Genomic DNA, 20,382 nt, shown 5'->3' on the forward strand with positions numbered 1-20,382 from the left:
TTGCCTGCAGAATGGCAGTAACACTGAACTCTCAGGGCCGTGGAATAGTTAATAAACTGTGCTAACCCTACAGAGATGCAAAACAATAGCAATCACTCATCAGTTTGCTAAGCGGTGACAGATTCCAATTTCCCATTTTCCAGAGACACTCTCCTTATTACCAGGCAAAATCGGACCAGTTAACTTGCCCAAGATCTATAGCTTTGCTGTAGTGATCTCATCGGTCTGTGTCCCTGATGGGGATTCAAGCAGGTGGTGCAGAGAGCAGCGAGCTGACATATGGAGACATATTGCCTAAATAGGCTGATGCACCAGACCAGCTAATTTTCCCTCTATTTTGAGAAGAGCAATTATTTTAAATCGCCATATATCAAAATGACTTTGCACTTGCTCCAAAATACAGCAAGTCAATAAACTGTGATGTAAATGAGTGACTCCAGCTACTTTGATTTTTTAAATTAAAGATAAAAAAAAAAAGTAGAAACAGAATCTACACGGCTTCATTTAGAATTGAAGAAGGATCCTCATAATTCAAGGCTTAAAATAGTATCCTGATAAGTATAATGCATACTATTTTGGAAGCCTTTTGACTATACGGTATAGCAAAACTACTTTGTGGCTTGGCCTTTAAATCCCATCAAACCTGAGAGTTTTTTGTTTTATGGGGAAAGACAGGGTCTCTTTTATGGAAAGTGGTAGAAAGGTAGAAGGACAGAAAGGAGGCTGGAAAATAAATGCTGGACATAAGAAGGCAGCTGGGAAGGTACCAAGAAAACATTGGCCTATGTCACCTATTTCCTTGAAGCCAACAATACCAAAGGAAAATACCAGTCGTGAGCCCAGAAAAAGCTCACCTGCCCATTCTGTCCAGAACCAGAATTTAAGCTGGTTCAAATGTTCCATTAGAAATGTGGTTTATAGAGAGAAATGCATTCAGAATTCTAAATAAGGATTTTGAAGGGAAATTTTAATATCTATATTTAGATTTAGCAGCCCTGAAGGGAAATAGGGTGTTGATTTATGAAGCTGAAAGAAATTATGAGCAGCTGGAACATTAAGGACACATTGTCAGAGGGGGGCTTTCATCTCTATTTTGGACTGAAGTTTCAGAAACTTCCAGAGCTGTGATATGGACTCAGAAGATCTTAGAAGTCCCTATCTAGTCAATTTTAAAACGGAGGTGTTACACCCAACCCTTGGACTATTTGATTGATAGAACAGAGCAGTTAAAGATAAATACAAAAGGTAGTTAAATTCTTGTTAAGTGGTATAGCTTTCTCTTTAGAGGTAACTTTTTATTTTTTAATTTATGATGAGTGATTTTTGAAATCGAAAGACATTTAAAAGAATAATTGAAAAAAAGAAAGTCTGAAATCTCTTTATTAATTCCAGAAAGCCTGACTATCAGACTACAAAGCTGTTCCCTAGGCAAAGCATCCAAATGAATATAAGCTTCCTCTTGTGGACTGAGCTTGCAGACAGAGGAGTAAAACAATAAGAATAATGTCTCAGGGTAGAAAAATACATAATTATCTTCTGTATTATTGAATGAATAAATTACTGCCGAGTAAATTACCTTAACCTCTTTCTCTTCAGATTTGGACAAAAATTGTTTTCCTCGGGTCTTACAGAAGGCTTCTACATATCCTAAATCCATTCCTGATTGCCTTCTGGTTTCTTCCAGTAATCTTTAAACCAACATAAAGATGAATAGCTTAAAAAAATAAAAAATAAAAAGATGAACAGCTTAAACCACTGAATTCTGTCTTGGTGTTGTTGAGGATTTATCTAACTTGACTCTGGTTGTATAGACAAGTTGCCTGCCTTGGGGACTCAGTCGTCTACGCCCTACACAGGCAGACTATATGGGGTATGCGGTGCTCCTGCAAGGTGTGGATACAGCCAGATTTTTCCAGCTGCCATTCCAGAAGCCATAGAGACCGATTAAGTAGAAGGTATCAGGAATCCAGGGAAGAATCTGGTAGGACAAAATCCCTTACCTAGAAGAACCCACAATGTAGTCAGGGAAGCAGCCAAGTAAAACATTTATTACATGACAAGATGGATACAGCTACAGGAAGTTGTGGAACTCAGAGGACAGCTTCACCTTCACTCAGATCCAGTCTCCCTAAGCGAGCCCATTGCTCTAACCAGCTCCTAGCAATGACCTTAACATCCTTGACCCTTGACCCTTTTGAGGCTCCAACTCCTTCCACAGCCTTCCATTCTGGATTCATCCAAGTGCCTTTTTGCTTTGTTTTGGTCTTCCTTGAGACGTTACCTGCCAGGCAGGTAATCCTTCCCTCACTCTGGATCGCATCATTTCTTATCACTTTGTGAAATTAACAGCTTTATTTATTTGTTTATTTGGCTACCTGTTTACTATCTGCTTTTCCTGTAGTAAGATTCTTGTGCATTTTGTTTACTTTTCTACCCCCACTGCCAACAACAACAGTACTGAATAAAGTTTGAGTTAATACAGATTGAAATAATTTCAAATCTATGGGTTCCAACCTCCACTGGGGCCTCCCAGCTCTTCAATCAACCTTTTCATCAGCAAATCCCATTCTTTGAGTCGGGAGGATCAGCCTCCTCCCTCCATTAGCTGAAGTGGTGTCCTCCCACACCCCAAGGGCAATGCATCTATGAGGGCTTCAAGGCATTTCCAGCAGCCACATTTAGGCCTTTCTGTTGCATTAGACAGGGTTGACCGCTCCCTCCTTTAAATGTGTCCTGTGGCTTACACAAAAACTTTGTGTCGTGGTTTTCTTTTCCCAAACCTGCGGAGTCCAATCTCCATGCACAGGACCCATACATTGTGAATTCTTTTCTGTTACTGTTGTTATCATTATTTATTCATGAAAGACACAGAGAGAGGCAGAGACACAGGCAGAGGGAGAAGCAGGCTCCCTGCGGGGAGGCTGATGTGGGACTCAGTCCCAGGACTCCAGGATCAGGCCCTGAGCCAAAGGCAGATGTTTAACCACTGAGAACCCAGGCGTCCCGCATTGTGAATTCTTTTTTAAAGAAGATAGGTAATTCTGGTGCGCAGGTGGGATGGACAACCGCTTCCCTTGGCTTTCTTCTCATCATCCCATTTTCTTGTCCAGGGAAGGTTTTAAAACTTAACTAGGGAGGACATCAAGGTGACTGTCAGGATGGAAGAGTGGGAGGAGATTAGACAACCTACCTTTGTATGGCAAACACATCTTTTTTACTTGCGTTACACATTTTCAGAATGCTGCAAATGCGAAATTGTGCTCCAGATGCCCTTGTGCCCAATTTACACAAAGGCAATTGCTGTAAGACACAGGTATTTATGATTCAGAAAATATTAGTTGCCATGTAGAGAACACTGTTATTACCATGGTGATTATTATTTGGGGGATAAACTGTCCCTCATTCTTGACATTCCCTGCACTTGCACACTCCTGTGGTGTCAGCTTTCTACCTAGACCCTGTCGTGCCCCAAACTATAACTTTAAAATCACACACTCTCCCAAGGACTTGAGGGTAACTTCTAAAGATGTAGCAGATGCACAATGGAATTGCCCAAAGGAGAAGAAAAAAAGAAAGGAACAGAAGAAATATGACTGAGAATTTCCCTCAAATTAATTTCAGACCCCAAACCTCAGATACAGGAAGCTCAGAGGACACCCAGCCAGATAAATGCAAAAAAAAAAAAAAAAAAAAAAAAAAAAAGAAACACCTACATCTAGGCCTATCATTTTCTGGCTACAGAAAATCAAGATAAGGAAAAACTCCTGAGAGAAAGAGAGACTGAAAGAACTAGAGAGAGAACGGGGAGATAGGAGGCTAGAATGGGGAGGGGAGATGATAGGAAAGATGAGAAAAAGAAATGGGGAGATGTCATGCCCTAGAAGAGAAATGGCGACAGAAAGGAGAGCTCAAATAAAGAGGTCGGGAAAAGGAAGACTGGCATGAGGGAATTTAAAATGTCCTAGGACAAGAAGGCACAGTGACATAGTCAAATCATATGATATTATCTGTAAAGATTTTGTTTATTTAAGAGAGAGAGCAAGCAGGAGTGGTGGGGAGGTGGGCAGAAGGAGAGGGAGAAGCAGACTCCCCACTGAGCAGAGAGCCTTATGCAGGGCTCTGATCCCAGGACCCCAGGATCATGACCTGAGCTGAAGGCAACGCTTAACCGACTGAGTCACTCAGGAGCGCCACATATGGTTTTTAATGCTGTATTTCCTCCAGAGCTCCTTGAGGTTCAGGGAATATTCTTTTTCCTCTGCAACGCCTAGCTTGGTGCTTAGCATATTATAGGTACTCAATAAGTATTTGATGAATCAACAGTGAGGAGATTGAACTAACCTTCTTTCTGTTTCTTGAACACATGAAGCACCATCCTGGTCTTGGAATGCCCTCCCCCAGAGATCTACTTGGCTCACTCCTTCACCTCTTAGAAAAAAAGAATCACACTCCCTTTCTTCCTCAAACCCTAATTCCTTTCTTAACTGGTGACTAGTCTCCTCCAAATGATATTTTACAGGCAAGGCACCTCAAATCCCATGTGCCATTTTCTCTCTTACACAATTCATTTAGTTATAATCATGGGACTGTCTGACGAGGTACCTAATTCAGGAATCCTCTCTCTTTTAAAGCCCAAAATAATCACTGAGGCCTACTGACTACACTTGTAAATACGATTCAGATCTCTCCTCCATCTCTCTGACATTGTTTTAATCTAGATAATTAAGTCTTATTTAAACCATGAGACTGCTTCTTGACTAGCTAGCCTGCCTGTAGTATGTAATTGTTCCCCCTCCTTTCATATCAACCTCTAAAATACCAACAGAGTTACCTTTCCAAAGCACAGCCTGATGATTCGTGCCCCTCCTCTTGTTTGAAAACCCTTCGGTGGCTGCCCAGTGAGGACCAGAATCAAACTTCCTTAGTCTGGGATGCAGAGCCTTTCATGATCAAATCGTAGCTTATTTCCCAACTTCATCACCTTTATTTCCTCTCAAGACCTCAACCAGCTGGAGTCATTTGAGAGTTCTAGAAAAAGTCACTAAATTGTAAATATCCAGATATATTCAAGAACTAGGCACAGGATCATCCCTCCAGCAATGCAAATTCCTGAACAATCCATTTGTTTTTCTTTGCCAGTTGGTTTTATTTTACATGCCAAGGTTCTTTCATATTATGTACTCTGATTTTCCTATAGCAATTGTGTCCAATTCCATTTTAAGTCAAATTACTATAGCAGCAAAGCTCAGAAACACTGCCATCTTGTGATCATAGGAGAGGGTGGAAAGCAAAATGATCCTCCCTTTATAATTTATATATAATTTAACATATATATATATATATATATATATATATATATATATATATACACACACACACATACAAGAGGAGCTAAGGATCGGAGAAATTCTCCTAGTATTTCTTTTTCCAAGCCTTAAAATTAACAGCCACTCAATTACCACTAGGAACTCTAAATTAAAAACTTCGCTTTCCATAATTCTAAGTGACTCCCTTTGGAGGGCTCTATTGATTTCCCTTAACCAGATTATTTAAGGGTATTGAAAGACACATTTATTTAGGTGCCCTTCACAGGTTAAATCTCCTATTGGTTCAGAGAAATTTTTAAAGTCTTTTGAGAAGCTAATATGAGCTCCAGACTATAGCTGTCAGCTCTCAGAAGACAGGAATGTAATTAACTCTATTTGCCAATATAAATGCAGAGCAAGGGATGTACAAGTCCTGGAGAACTACTTATTGAAAAAAATAAATGAATAGCTAAGTGGATAACAGATATGGTGACAACTTCAAAAGTGGAGGCAAATGTCTTCTAGTATTTTTTAAGGCACTTGTTTCATTTTGAAATTTCAAGTCCATCTTGAAATGTTGACATGTTCTATCATCTTGATTACCCAAGAACCAAGGACACCTGGAAGCATGCTACTTTTAAGGAAAGGCTGAGAAAAAAATTATAGAGGTGCAGAGAGGTAAAGTGACCTGTCCAATAACATACCAATAATAGGTTCAGAGCAATTGTTCAAGGGCATTGCAAAGAGGGAGTCCGTGTAGGTGGGCAAATGGAAACCTTAGAAATTCACAAATATTATGATATGGCTTTGAACAAAATAGCTTTGTTGAGCTCTTTCCTTTCCTTCTTTAAGTCTATTTCTCAGTCATTTCACCTCATATACTAGGTTATTTTTTTTTTAAAGCTGTTCTCAGAATGATTGTTTTCAAATCACTTAGAACTGGATTTCTCATATGTAGCATGGTAGCCGTTGGAGACTTTTGTATGTAGGAATTAACTGTTCTGAAAAGTCATTGGTCATTCTAAAGCTCATTTGTATCATGTGGCATCATAGAATAAATGCTTTATAAATAATTTGTTTTTCACAGAGTCAATAACTAATTACCAGTTCATGCCCTATAAATAAATCAATATTGAAAAGTAAGTCTAAGTGGATTCATCATGGAAACGATTGGCTGACTGACCAGACAGCAAGCTCCAGGATTACTACTTGACTTAGTTGCTTTCTTTATGTTTCTTTTGTAAACCACCCACTCCTCCCTCCATTATTATGACAAAATATAAAAAATAGAAAAGGTGAGGCAAGGCTGGTCAAAGATGTGAATTTAAAAACCATTGATCCTAGTAAATGTTTTTGTGTTTTGAGTTATTCAGACAAAGCAGGTTCTATGACACAACAGAATTCACACTCAAGGCAAGACAAATATTTGCAGAATGAAATCATGGCACTGATCCTGCAAGAACTCGACTAGTTTAAGTGCTTGAGGCAATTAAGCATTGTCTCTGATTCTCAACTTTCCTTCTCACTCTTCTTCAAGGATCTTTACCATTTTTTTTTTAAATTAAGTTTTCAAGACAAAGGGACTTGCTTTGGCCACAGTGAGGACTATGGCCAGGCTAGTGGCAAATGCCAGAGGAAATCCAGTCCTCCTTTGCTCTCAGTATCCCCATGCCCCACCCGTGTCCATTCCATTTAGATAAGCTCTCTGTGCTGTTTTTGGCTTGCTTGTACACACAGTGAAGTTCTGGCTGGGCTAGGGATTCTAGGATGGTCTGTTTCTTGCTAAAACACCTCCATTCTGGGTGCAGTAAAACCAAGATCTTCATGACTGCTGAGCCCTAGACAAAATGCAAATATTTGTTACCTGTAGAACTGGGGGCCTAAAGAAACTATCACAGGAAACAAGTAGGAGATCATAAAGCCAAAAATATGAAGATGTCCTAGCTCCAGGAATTCAGTGATGTGCTATCTAGATAATGGGGCCTGGTGGCCAAGAGGACCAGCAGGTAGAGCTAGTGAAGCCCATGTTCACTAACGGGTTTGCCATTCTCATCATAAAATTTTGTCTCCACCCTTATTGAGGTATACTTGATAAATAAAAATTGTATATATTCAAGGTGTACGGTGGGATATTTTGATATACATTGTGAAATAATCACCACAATCAAGACAATTAACATATCCATACCTTCCAAAGGTAACATTTTCTTTCTTTTGTGTGTTTGTGGTGAGAATACCTAACATCCTCCCTCTTAACTAATTTCAGTATACAACACAGTATTGTTAACTATAGCTATCATATTGTACATTAGATTGTCTGAACTTATTTATCTTGTAAAATTGAAAAATGTGTACCCTTTGACGGACACCTCCCCATTCCTCCCTATCCTGAGCCCCTGGCAACCACCATTTTACCCTCTGCTTTTATGACTCTATTTTAGATTCCATATATAAATAAGATCATTCATTGTTTGCCTTCCTATGTCTTATTTCACTTAGAATAATGGATATAACATATACATATTTCTTTATCCATTCATCCATTGACAAACATTCAGGTTGTTTCAAAATCTTTATGACTGAATAATGCTGCGATGAACATAGAAGTGCATCTTGAAGATGCTGATTATATTTCCTTTGGAAATATATCCAGAAGTGGGATTGCTGGATCATCATGTAGCTCTATTTTTAATATTTTGCGAAACCCCCATGCTGTTTTCCATAATGGATGCACCAATTCACATTCCCACCAATGGGCGCACCAGGGCTTCCTTTTCTCCACATTTTCAACACTTGCTACCTTTTATCTTTTTGATAATAGCCACTTAACAGGTGTGAGATGACACCTCACCTCACTGTGGTTTTGATCTGCATTTTTTTAATGACTACCTACGTTCAGCATCTTTTCATATACCTGTTGGCCATTTCTATGTCTTCTTTTGTGCTCGCTTTGGCAGCACAGATACTAAAATTGTACGTCTTCTTTTGAAGAATGTCCTTTGCCTACTTTTTGATCAGGTTATTTGTTTTTCTGCTATTGAGTTATATCAGTTCCTGATATATTTTGGATATTAACCCCTTATCAGACATATGCTTGCAAATATTTTCTATTTCATTCCAAAGTTTGCCTTTTTTCACTCTGTTGATTGTTTCCTTGCTTATGCCGAAGCTTTCTAGTATAATGCAATTCCACTTGTCTATTTTTGCTTTTGTTGCCTGAGCTGTTGGTGTCAATTCCAAAAATCATTGCCCAAACCAACACCAAAAACTTTCCCCCTACATTTTCTTCAGTATTGTTATAGTTTCAGGTCTTAAGATCAAAAGATGTTCATCTGAAATGCTAATTTTCCACATTCAACCATTTTTCATACAGATAAAATCACCAGCACAGCTTCCATACAACCCCAGGATAAAGTGACAAAACCTTAACCCCCTGAGTGGTAAGCCATGTAACTAACAACACAGTTACATACACAAAATAGTTTTTCAAATATGTTAATAAATATTGAAACTCATATATATTGGATATTGGAAAAATTCCAAACAGCCTTTTTTTTTTTAAACTATATACCACATTTAATTTTCTGAAGAACTTCCAAACTCCCTCCTTGCTACAAAACAACAAACGAAAACATGAATTATGTAGAGATAGGAGTAAATCTTTGAGGTTAAACTGCCATCTTAGTAGGTATCAAATCCTAGCTGAATCTAGTAGCATGAAAGAGATATTCTTATACCCTGAAATGGATCATGACATACTTGGGTGGCAAACAGCCTTTTAATTTAAATGGGACCTAGAGGCTCCCTGGATCTACTTGCCATTCTCTATCTTCTCTGATTTCCATATTTCTGTTTTGCACTGAAAACCAGCCATTTCCTACATCCTTGATCCGATAAAAACAGAAGACTAGACATGGTGGATAAAGATCTCTACCTCACATGTTGGCAGCAGCTAATTAACATTATTCAGATGTCAGACTTTTCATTTTCTGCCTTTTGCTGGGAAAATATTTCCTGAAAGAATCCCTTTATGTGAACATATAAGAGATACTCTCTGTAGTCTGTAAAACGGATCTGACAATTCCAACTGTTTGACTTCAGCACAGTATAATAATGCACATAAGGCTACTTTCCCTGCCTCTCAAAAACACGCCACCATAGTATAACATCACCTCACCAGAATGCTAAATTTTTCTAGTTTATATGTAGAAAATCCAGCACCATCACTTGGGAAATGCACAGACATTTCAGTCCTGCACAAAGCATAAGCCAGGGGTTTTTGTAGAGGTTATCCCTGTGTGGGGGATACAGTTCTCTCTCTCCAACTATAAGAAAGGCATTTCATTCCAACACATCAGATTATTGCACATTCATGTTCACATTTACAAATCTCCCACAAGCAGACAGTTTGCAGAGACCATATGGGTAGAAAGACATTTTGTCTTATTTTTAAATTTTTTTTGATAACTGTGATATGCAGATTAATAATTTATCCAGCCAAATAATGTCAAAAGATGGGAGTAAATTCTTCAGATAATTATCATTGGCCCCATTTCATATAAAAAGACCCTTTTCTATTTTGAATATATTTTTGGTATTTATATAATAAATTAAATATTTATAATATACTTTAATGTATTATTTGCATCCTGCTTTTTACATAAAGTCTGTTAAGTCTAAACTTTTCATAATGAATCTGTGATGCAATTAGGAATATCACTGACTCAAATTCTCACTGCCCTCAGGATCTGCTTATGTATATGGAGCAGTTTCTTGCTACACTAAACAAAATGAAGAATAAAAATCATATGATCATCTAAGTAGATCCCCAAAAAAGCACTTGACTAAATCCAACCTAAAAACTCTCAACAAAGTGGCTGTAGAGGGAATGTACCTCAACATGATAGAGGCCATATGTGACAAGCCCATAGATAATGTCATACTCGATGGTGAAAAGCTGAAAGCTTTCCCTCTAAGATCAGGAACAAAGCTAGTCCATTAATTTACAATGAAGGAGACAAGAAAATACAATGAGGCAAGGACAGTGTCTTCAATAAATGGTGCTGGGAAAACTGGACAGCCATGTACAAAAGAAGGACAGTAGACTACTACCTTACACCATTTCTTTAATCAAAATGGATTAAATATTTAAATGTAAGACCTGAAACCATTAAACTCCTAAAGGGAAAACATAAGAAGTAAGCTCCTTGACATTGGTCTTGGCAATGATTTTTTTGGATCTGCCTCCAAAAGCAAAGGCAACAAAAGCAAAAATAAACAAGTGGAATGGTATCAAATTAAAAAGCTTCTACATAGCAAAGGAAACCATCAGCAAAATGAAAGGCAAACTACTAAATGGAAGAAGATATTTGAAAGTCATATATGTGATAAGGGGCTAATATCCAAAATATATTTTTAAAAACTCAATAGCAAAAATATACGCATTGATTAATAAATGGGAAGAGGATCTGAAAAGACATTTTTCCAATAAGACATATTCATCGACATGAAAAGATACTAATATCACTAATCATCAGGGGAATACAAATCATAATCACAATGAAATATGACTTCTTACCTGTTGGAATGGCAGTTATCAAAAAGACAAAAAATAACATCTATGGTTATGGATATGGAGAAAAGGGAACCCTCAGTCACTGTTGGTGGGAATGTAAATTGGTGCAGCCACTGTACAAAACAATATGGAGGTTCCTCAAAAATTAAAAATAGAACTACCATATGGTCCAGTAATTCCACTTCTCGGTATTTATCTAAGGAAAATGGAAACTAATAACTTGAAAAGACGTATGCAATCAAACCTAGCAACAGAAAACAAATTTTCAGTTCTGTGAGTTAAAATAGTGATTTTTTGTGTAGCTTTCGTACTTGGATGAGGTGTCTAATAACTGTTGCCTTAATTAAAAAAATAGTAAAGAAGGAAAGAATAAAAAGATATATGCGCCACTACGTTCACGCAGCATTATTTACAAAAGCAAGATGTGGAAACAACCTAGGTGTTCATCAATGAGTGATTGGATAAAGATGATGTAGTTTATATATACAGTGCAATACCACTCAGTCATAAAAAAAAGAATGAAATGTTGCCATTTGCAACAAAATGGATAAACTTTGAGAGTGTAATGCTAAGCAAAATAAGTCAGAGAATGACAAATACCTTACGATTTCACTTATATCCCCCCAAAATCCAAAACAAATGGATAAACAAAACAAAATCCATAGGTATAAAGAACAGATTGGTAGTCACCAGAGGAGAGGGAGGTTGGAGAATAGACAAAATGGGTGAAAGGAGTCAAGAGGTACAAACTTCCAGTTATAAAATAAATAAATCATGGGGATGTAGTGTACAGCATGGGGAATATAGCCAATAATACTGTATTATGCATATTGGAAAATTCTTAAGACAGTAAATCTTAAAAGTTCTCACCACAAGAAAAGAAGTTTTTATGACTTTATTTGATGACAGAAACTAGAATTACTGTGGTGGTCATTCTGTACAATATACAAATAGTAAATCGTGATGTCATATACCTGAAGCTAATATAATGTTATAGGTCAATTGTACCTCAATAAACAAACAGACAAACATCCCAGACTGAATTTTCTAGGCCTTCTTTTTTTAATTTCCACATGTTTTCTTGTTTCCTGGGGCCACTTCTTATTTATTTCAATGAATTTATTCCTAGTAGCCCTGGCCCTTGGTATATTCTAGATTAAGCCTCACTTGGCTGTGACAGGTGATTATTTTATACTTGCTAGTATGTACCAAAACATTCACAAATCTCCACATTTACTGCTATCCTGACAGCTGATGATTTCACTCCTAATATGTAGAAGAGTCTTCTTTCATCACTAGAGAATGAAACTTGGAGATATGAGTGTTAGTGATTGACAGACTGACTCTCTAGAGGACCCTCTGTGACATCTTCTCATGAGCAGGATTCAAAACTTTCAGGTAATAAAATTGAAAAGAGCTATAGATCAAACGCTTCAAGGGATTTTTCTGCAAATTTAAAAGATCTAATAAATTGTATATACCATTAAATATCTACAATCGTGAGTGATTTTAGTGGCAACTCAAATATCTTCAAGAACTGGCAAATAATATAAATGTGTGAATCAGTCAAGTGTAAGACAGTAGGGAATAGATGAAACCTAGTGCATGGCCCTATTAATAATATAGGTATCTTTAGAAATACTACCGGCTTAGGCAAACACATACATGCAAGTCAAATACGGCCTCTAGATCCTTGTAGTGAATTATACCAGAAAAGCCCATAGTTCTCCTGCGTGTCGCGTTTACTACTCACATAAAACATTCACTTCTGGTCACCAAATGGGTGGGGCGTTTCCCCCATCACCAAACAGTTTAACCCATTCTGACATGATCTGCCTGGAGATAGGTCAGATCCCACAGTTTAAAGACTCAGTCCCACAGGAAGACTGTTCCCTCTCTTCTTTGGATGCCATCACAAATCCAGGTTGTTATCTGTGCTCCTGACCAATTGGCTACAAATCAGAGGTTCCCGGGACACTCTCCTTGGGTTCATTAATTTGCCAGAGTGGCTCACAGAACCCAGGAAAACAGTTACCTATGCTTACCAGTTTATTAAAGTATGTGATAAAAGATACAGATGAACAGCCAGGTGAAGCGATACAAAGGGGTCGGGGAGGGTCCCAAGCACAGGAGCCTCTGTCTCCATGGAGTTGAGGTGCATCCTCCTCTTGGCATATTGGACGTGGGGTTCACTCCCCATGAAAGCTCTCAGAATCCTGTATTTTAGGATTTTTATGGAGGCTTCATTCATCACATAGGCATAATGGATCATTAGCTCCATTGCCAGCCTCTCTGTCCTCTCTAGAGGTGGGGGGTGGGGGTGGGGGTTGAACGTTCAAGCTTCCAATCATGCCTTGGTCTTTCTGGTGACCGGCCCCCAACCAGGAGTGATCTAGGAGTCACATCATCAGCACGAAAGATGCTCTTAGTGTTCTTATCACTTGGGAAATAGCAACGGTTTTTGGAAGTCTGTCTCAGGAACCAGTGGCAGAAATATATTTCTAATATTATCTCACATTAAAAGTTTCACTTTTTATTTATTTATTTTATTTTTTTAAATATCTTTTTTCTTTATTTATTTATGATAGTCACACACAGAGAGAGAGAGAGGCAGAGACACAGGCAGAGGGAGAAGCAGGCTCCATGCACCAGGAGCCCGATAAGGGACTCGATCCCGGGTCTCCAGGATCGCGCCCTGGGCCAAAGGCAGGCGCCAAACCACTGCGCCACCCAGGGATCCCAAAAGTTTCACTTTTTAGACTATCTTCATCAGGTTTTATTTTTTAGTAATAGGGTAATGTAACTTCAGAAAATCAATTGGGAAACTCTTTCTTTTCAAGTACTCTAAAATAGCCTTATCTCAGGAGTTTTCTTTCAAAGTATGAAAGAGTACATAGTTAACACCATATGGCAAAAATGCTTTAATAATTTTTAAGGTTTCTTTAAATAATATTTTTAGTTGCCCCATAGTTTGGGGGACATTCAGGACACTCTGGAAGGAAGCAGTGCGTGATGGTTCTGAGTAAGGGCCCTGGAGCCAGATTGCAAGGATTCACATCCCTACTCTTCTAGTTCCCAGATGGACAGCTTGGTCATGTTTCTCATGCTCCCCTGAGATTTGGCTTCCTCATCGGTGAAGTAGGACGAGAATAGTGCCTAGCCTACTTCACAGAATAGATCTGAGGATTTCCTGAGACAGACAAAGAAAGGTATTAGGACGGTGCTTGGCACATGGCAAAAGCTCAACACTGACAGGTATCACGGTCATCATCATTAGAGCATTATATTTGACCTAGTAAGGGTCATACATTCTTCATTCCCACTGATTCCTCAAAAATTCTATTAGCCCCTGGGCTCTCAGCATCTTGAATCAATGGCATTCATTGTTTCCAGGAGAAGGCTGGGCTGGGTAAGACCTAGAACAAGATATCATTAAAGTGCTTAATTAGTTTTTGCACATCTATTACAGAAATAACAAACTAGAAAGCCACACATTCATTGACAGGAGTCTGGTTTTGTTGAGAGAGACGAGGACTTGTGTTTCCACAGGCCCAGAAAGTGGAGCACTGGAGGTGTGCTGTAAACCACCACACAGAGAAGCAGCAGGCCCCATGTGTGCAGTTTCCTTCCCCACAGAAAAGAGAGGGCGCCCCTCCCTGCACTGGAGAGAGAAGGGTGAAGAAGATGAGAGAAAGCAATAAAATGGCCCCTCCATGCCCCACCCCAACCCAGACCTGGTCATCAGCATCTTAATCCCAGGAAGAGGCTGTCCTGAAACTCCAAATGTGCTTAGGTATCCAAAAGCATGGGAGGCCCGTTCCCTAATTCCTGTTTGGAACCCTAAGAGAAAATAGCTTCACAGGGGGACCCTGTGACAATTGGAGCCACAAGGGGGAAAACTAGCTGTGTCCCAGAGCAACCACACAGGAGGGAAGCGTGCGTACGTGTAGGGGTGTGTGTGTGTGTGTGTGTGTGTGTGTGTGTGCGAAGGGGGCCAGCCCAGAAAAATTCCACCTGAAGAAGTTCAAATCCTGACCTGACTATATTTCAAGCCAGAAGTGACTGCAGTTCGTTGGATGGGCGAGATTATTTTTCCCTACTACTAGAGAGAAATGGGAGCTTTAGGACTAAGTTGATTTGCATAAAAATTAGTTGCCAAACTGAGTCTTACTGGAGACTATCGCTCTTCTCCTTTGATTACTATTTGTCAACTGATTTCCAGGAGGTTGCTCTTTCTCCTTCCCTTTACTCTGCTCTGGATTTCTGGCTGCCAGCTCCGTGTATGAAGGAAAGGAAATCATGAGCTGACACCTTTCAGCTTCTTGACCGGGTCTGTGCATCTGATTGTTCTCTGCCATGGTCTCCACCCTGAATGTTGCAGCCACGTGGAAAGAGAGGAGAGTTTCAAACCTCCACTAGTGCTATGAATCGATTCTTGCTTGAATTCTAATATAAAATCGATCCTCTGTGGCCAGAAATACGGGTGCTGTATCATTTGCTGAGCATGTCAATAAATACCCTCCCTGTTGGCGATGCTGTTCAATCATGTCATGGCCAGCGTCTTTGGGGCACATAAGCTCGGAGTCCTTACAGTTAGCCATATCTTAATAATCCACATTTTATACATATAAGGTCAAAGTTTCAGAGATTACTTAGGTTTTCCTTCTACTACTTCACTGCTCAGTCCGACATATACTTTCTCAAATCAAAAGACATCTAGAAATGTATATGGGAAAAGAGTACTTTTTGCTGAAAGAATTTTCAATTGTATTGAAAGGGAAAGATCAGCCTAGAACTGATTTTCGGTGGCATAGGGCAAATTTTTATAAATGTGGACTGAACTATGGAAGCCCTGGAATTAAAATGAAAACTTGAGCATGAGAAGTCTCTTTGACTAATGACTAGAGATTCAGCTGAGTTACTCATTACAGCATGAGTGGAAGCCCATCCATTTTGGACAGGCACAGATTGGCTGTGTTGACCCCTCACCCCCACCCCAGCCAGGTGAGAGTTAAGGCTCAGGTTGGGGGATTTGTGTCAGTGGTGGCCTGTGCTGGATGTTTTCCTGATGAGTCTTGATAGCCAGTACCCTCAGGTGTCAGTGCAGATGGAATCAGGTTATGAGATCACAGGGCGCCTTGGTGGCTCAGTCGGCTAAGGATCTGCCTTCAGCTCAGGTCGTGATCCCGGGGTCCTGGGATCGAGCCCCCCACCAGGCTCCCTGCTCAGCGTGGAATCTGCTTCTCCCTCTCTCTCTGCCTGCTGCTCTGCCTACTTGTGCTTTCTCTCTATCAAATAAATAAATAAAATCTTTTTTTAAAAAATCAAAAAATAAGAATACGAGATCACAGCTCACCCTTCCTGCTTCATCTTCTCTCCTAAGACTTTCAGGTGTTTCGCTGGGTGGGGCCCCCAAAACACCTGATGAGGGCTGCATATAAGGAGGAAAAGGAAACTGAGAAGATAAGGAAATCGAGGAGAAAAATCCCAATTGGTCTTGAAATCCTTGTTCATCCCCAAGCACGAATACCAGCATAACCTCACAAGCTAGTCAAATCGCAGGAACCAAAACAAATAGTTTGTAAGGTTCTCAGACTATCCTGAATCGAGTTATCTTGAGGTAAATTGTGTTATTTGTGGCCTGCTGTTCCTACTGCTACTATAAACTTTCAGATGTAAATCTGTAGAAAATGTCAATCTCTTGATTGCAAAAAAAGTACGTGTCCTCTCATAGTCTTCCTGTCTGTAACCCTTAGTTACATTCACAACATAACTCAGCAGTTATCAAAATTACTTTTCCAACTACAGAAAAACCCCAAGTATCTAAGTAGAAATATGGTGAGGAAAAAAAATCTAAACATGGCGGTAAAGTTCAGGGAGGCCATCTCAAGTCTACTCACACAGCCACCCACTCCCGACTGCACTTTCTCGGGTCAAAGCCTTCTTGCTGGTGCTCCATAGAGCAGCACTGAACTCTGCAGTGAGGAAAGCATTCTGAGTCCAAGCGATCCAATATGGTAGCCATTACCCCATGTGGCCATTGAGCACTTGAAATAGAACATGTGTGAATGAGAAACAGACGTTTTGTTTCATTTCATCTCATTTCATTTCAATTAATAATAATTTAAAATTAACTAACCATAGGAGGCTAGTGGTTACTGTTTTGGACTGGGCTGCTTTAGAGGATCTCCAGGACCTGCTTATGAAAGTCCCTCTCTCACAGAAAGGGCAAAGCTCCAGGAGGGGGGGGGAGAGGAAGAGGCCCCAGCCCCAGGCGTAGGCATAAGGTAGGACACTACCTTGCTGGTGACCCTTGCTGGTGACCCTGTTTGGAGCCTATGAGGATCCCAGAAGCTGACACTGGGAGAATGGAAATGGACTAAGAGACCCTTTATGATTCTCTTCCAGGCCCATGAGAATTCTATCCTATTCATTGTGTGTAATTGGAGTTTCTCTCTTCCTCCAGACATTTTTCTCATCTGGAGAAGTGTTGGTTGCTAGGAGACTGAATTGCCTTTTCAAGTGGAGTATTTTAGAGAGAAACAATTCACATGATTTTCTTCTTTAGTAAAATTAAAATTTGTGAAATGTTTGCAATGTATATTGAAAAAGTCAAGCTTTTTCATTTCTTTGTATATTTATTGTAGCAATCATACAACCTTTCATTTACTTTTCCCACTGCTTCGCGCTGCAAGAAAGAAAACAAAAACTGACTGCTCTTTCTGTAGAATTTCTTAAGAAAGAATAACATTCCCAGGCTTATTCCCCCGCTTTTTCCCAGGGATGGTGAGGGGATATACACCCTGGTTACCCGTGCCCCACCCCTCCACCCCCTGGGGAACTGTGAGTGAGAATCAAAAATAATAACATTTATAATGGAAATGGAAATTCTAAAGCACCATCCACCAAAAATATGTTAGTATTATAATCAACGGCCCATAGTTTTATCTGACTACTTCTTACCATGATTTTCATAATTTATCTTCACTTTATGGTTTTTTTTTTTCCTACTGAAGCTTAGCTGACCTACAGTGTTGGGTTAGCTTCAGGTGTACAACATAGTGATTCAACGGCTCCATACGTTATGCTATTTTCATAAATGTATAAAATCGACCAGTCTCAACGCCTCATTTGATAAATGAAGAAACCACAACATGGAGAAGTGAGTTCTCCTAGGCTTCTAAATTCTATGGAAAGAGTCCATTATACCACTGCCATTTCCCAGGGAACGCAGACACTTGTTGGTAATCTCCAGGCCAACTTCTGCAATCACTCCCAACAATATTTGAACCCTGGAAAGAGACTTGTGTGATGAAATGAGGTACCTAGATAATTCACCTCATACAATGTTTGGTGCTTAACAGATACTCATTAGCGCTATGAAACCATAATCATATGATAGACCTCAGCTAAGGAGGATCTTTTCTTTCAAATTTCTTGCCCCCTGCTTTAAAAATCCAATTGCAGGAACTTTTTTATTAGCCAACAACAGAATTCTATAGTGTTTGAGAAGTTTGACAACATTAAGCGACAGTCAGAAGCTAACAGGCTTCCTTCTCTTTTGTGTGTATCTGGGCAGTAGAAGAGTTCACCAAAGGGTGACCAGGAGCTTTTGTTTTTACAAAGAAAGATTTTATGATGTAGAAATGGTATAGTTGAAAGAAGCTATTTGTGAATTATATCGGATGCCATGTTTTTCCAGATTTTCTATGGCTTTTGAGGGGCCCAAAGGCCTTAGAAAATGTCAGCGTGGAGAGTACCCTGGGAGTCCTCTTCCTCAAAGGAACTCACACAAGCAAGTACTTAGATACAAGCCTGCTCCTAAGGATGACCGCTCGCCCACAGCCAGCACCCCCCAAACACAGCACCTCCCAGCTGGCCGATGTCATCTCCAGGGCCACCCTGAGGCTCTCAAGCCCAGCTACACGTAGAAGCCTCCACGTGAGCTTTTTAAAATACCCAGCTTGGGTGGCTCAGTCAGTTAAGTGTCTCACTCTTGATGGTTTTGACCCAGGTCATGATCTCGCAGTCCTGAGATCGAGCCCAGGGCTGGGCTCTGAGCTCAGCATGGAATCTGCTTCAGATATTCTCTCCCTCCCTCTCTCCCTCCTTCCCACTTATGCTCTCTCTCTGTCAAATAAATAAATAAAATCATAAAATAAAATAAAATAATAAAATAAAATAAAATAAAATAAAATAAAATAAAATAAAATAATAAAATAAAATACACTGCCTCTTCCCAGGCCAGTGCCCATCTCTGGGAGATGAGGCAGGTCCCTGCAGTTAAGGGCAGCCAGGGTTAAGAACAAGGGCTTCCACTAGAAGATTTCAGGTTTCTCTGACATAAAATAAGCCCTTCCAGGTCCACAGCCCCACTCTAAGCCCAGCTAAAGAGCTTCGAGAGCAAAGTTCCTCTGCACCATCTAACCAGAGACTGTTGCCAGGAGATCTGCATGGAAGCTTCTGCCCCCCTCCCCCGTCCCCCACTGTGCCCTTTCTCGGTCTCCCTTGCTCACACCTCTCTCTCTTGTTCTCTGTCCCTAGCTCCCCTTTCTCTCTCAGTTCTTGCTGTGAGAAGTCTTTCCCTTAATATCCTCCTCTCCCATACTCCTTCTTTCTCTTCCTTTTCCCACTTCCTGCCAGTTTATCTCAGGAATCTACCTTCCTTTTGTTACATTTCCTGTTACATTTTTGTTCCATCCATTGGTGAGCCAAGCTACAGCTTGGAGGGGACAAAGGGGTGACCGTCCAGACTCAAGTAGAAACACTGAAAAGAAACAGGTTCAGTAAGAATCAACGCCACCCACTGTTAAAGCCTTTAAAAGTGGGCACAAGTCCCATTCAGAATCTTCTTTATCTTTCCCCAATTATTAGACTTGCCTCTCCTTAAGCACCGGCATTCAAAGCAACACACTGCTCTGTTTTGGGCAGAGTTGACTGCTCTCCTCTTTTACTTAAAGGCATTGCAGCATCACGGTGCTATTTTTCAGAGCTTTCAGGGTTCAGTTCTCCCCTTCTGTGGCCGGATGCCAACTGTCCTGTGGCTGTGGAGCTGGAGAAACCTAAGACATTAAGAAAAGACTGGTTTAAGGTCATTGAGAGGAGCATAAATCCATTAGTAATTATATTATTAATTTCCACTTGACATCCTTTGCTCTCTTTGGAAGATCCCTCAGTCAGCCCATTTTAGGGAACTGCTCATAAATTTGACTCACTTTATTAAGAATAAAATCAGGGGCACCTGGGTGGCTCAGTTGGTTAAGCATCTGCCTTCAGCTCGGGTCATGATCCCAGGGTCCTGGGATCGAGCCCCACATTGGGCTCCCTGCTCAGGGGGGAGCCAACTTCTCTACCTGTTGTGTTCAGGCTCTCTCTCTCAAATAAATAAATAAAATCTTTTTTTTAAAAAAAAAAAAAAAGAAATAAAATGCATACTAAAAGGCATTGGTCTCTGTGTCTGTTTTCCCAAAGAAAATGAACAATGTATTTCTGAAATGCTCG

General features: G+C 40.0%; 1 protein-coding gene across 7 annotated transcripts; it reads right to left on the minus strand.

The window, feature by feature from the left end:
• Positions 1-13,778: 13,778 nt before the first annotated feature.
• LOC144282580 (uncharacterized) lies at positions 13,779-19,010 on the minus strand. Of its 7 annotated transcripts, XR_013351077.1 has the most exons (7): positions 17,845-19,007; positions 17,021-17,569; positions 16,782-16,928; positions 16,238-16,312; positions 15,053-15,249; positions 14,174-14,297; positions 13,779-14,071 (listed from the first exon to the last, which is right to left on the minus strand). XR_013351077.1 is itself a non-coding variant. In XM_077846450.1 (6 exons), the coding sequence occupies exons 3-6, from the start codon at positions 16,904-16,906 to the stop codon at positions 14,239-14,241; spliced, it is 456 nt and encodes a 151-aa protein (XP_077702576.1). In that variant the 5' UTR covers positions 16,907-16,928; positions 17,021-17,569; positions 17,845-19,002; the 3' UTR covers positions 13,779-14,238. The 7 variants fall into 7 exon arrangements, 1 of the variants encoding a protein (XP_077702576.1); XM_077846450.1 differs by having other exon boundaries at positions 13,779-14,297; positions 17,845-19,002; XR_013351082.1 differs by lacking the exon at positions 16,782-16,928 and having other exon boundaries at positions 13,779-14,297; positions 17,845-19,010.
• Between the last annotated feature and the right edge of the window lie 1,372 nt (positions 19,011-20,382).

The sequence above is a fragment of the Canis aureus genome, chromosome 13, assembly GCF_053574225.1.
Source record: "Canis aureus isolate CA01 chromosome 13, VMU_Caureus_v.1.0, whole genome shotgun sequence".
Lineage (NCBI taxonomy): Eukaryota > Metazoa > Chordata > Mammalia > Carnivora > Canidae > Canis > Canis aureus.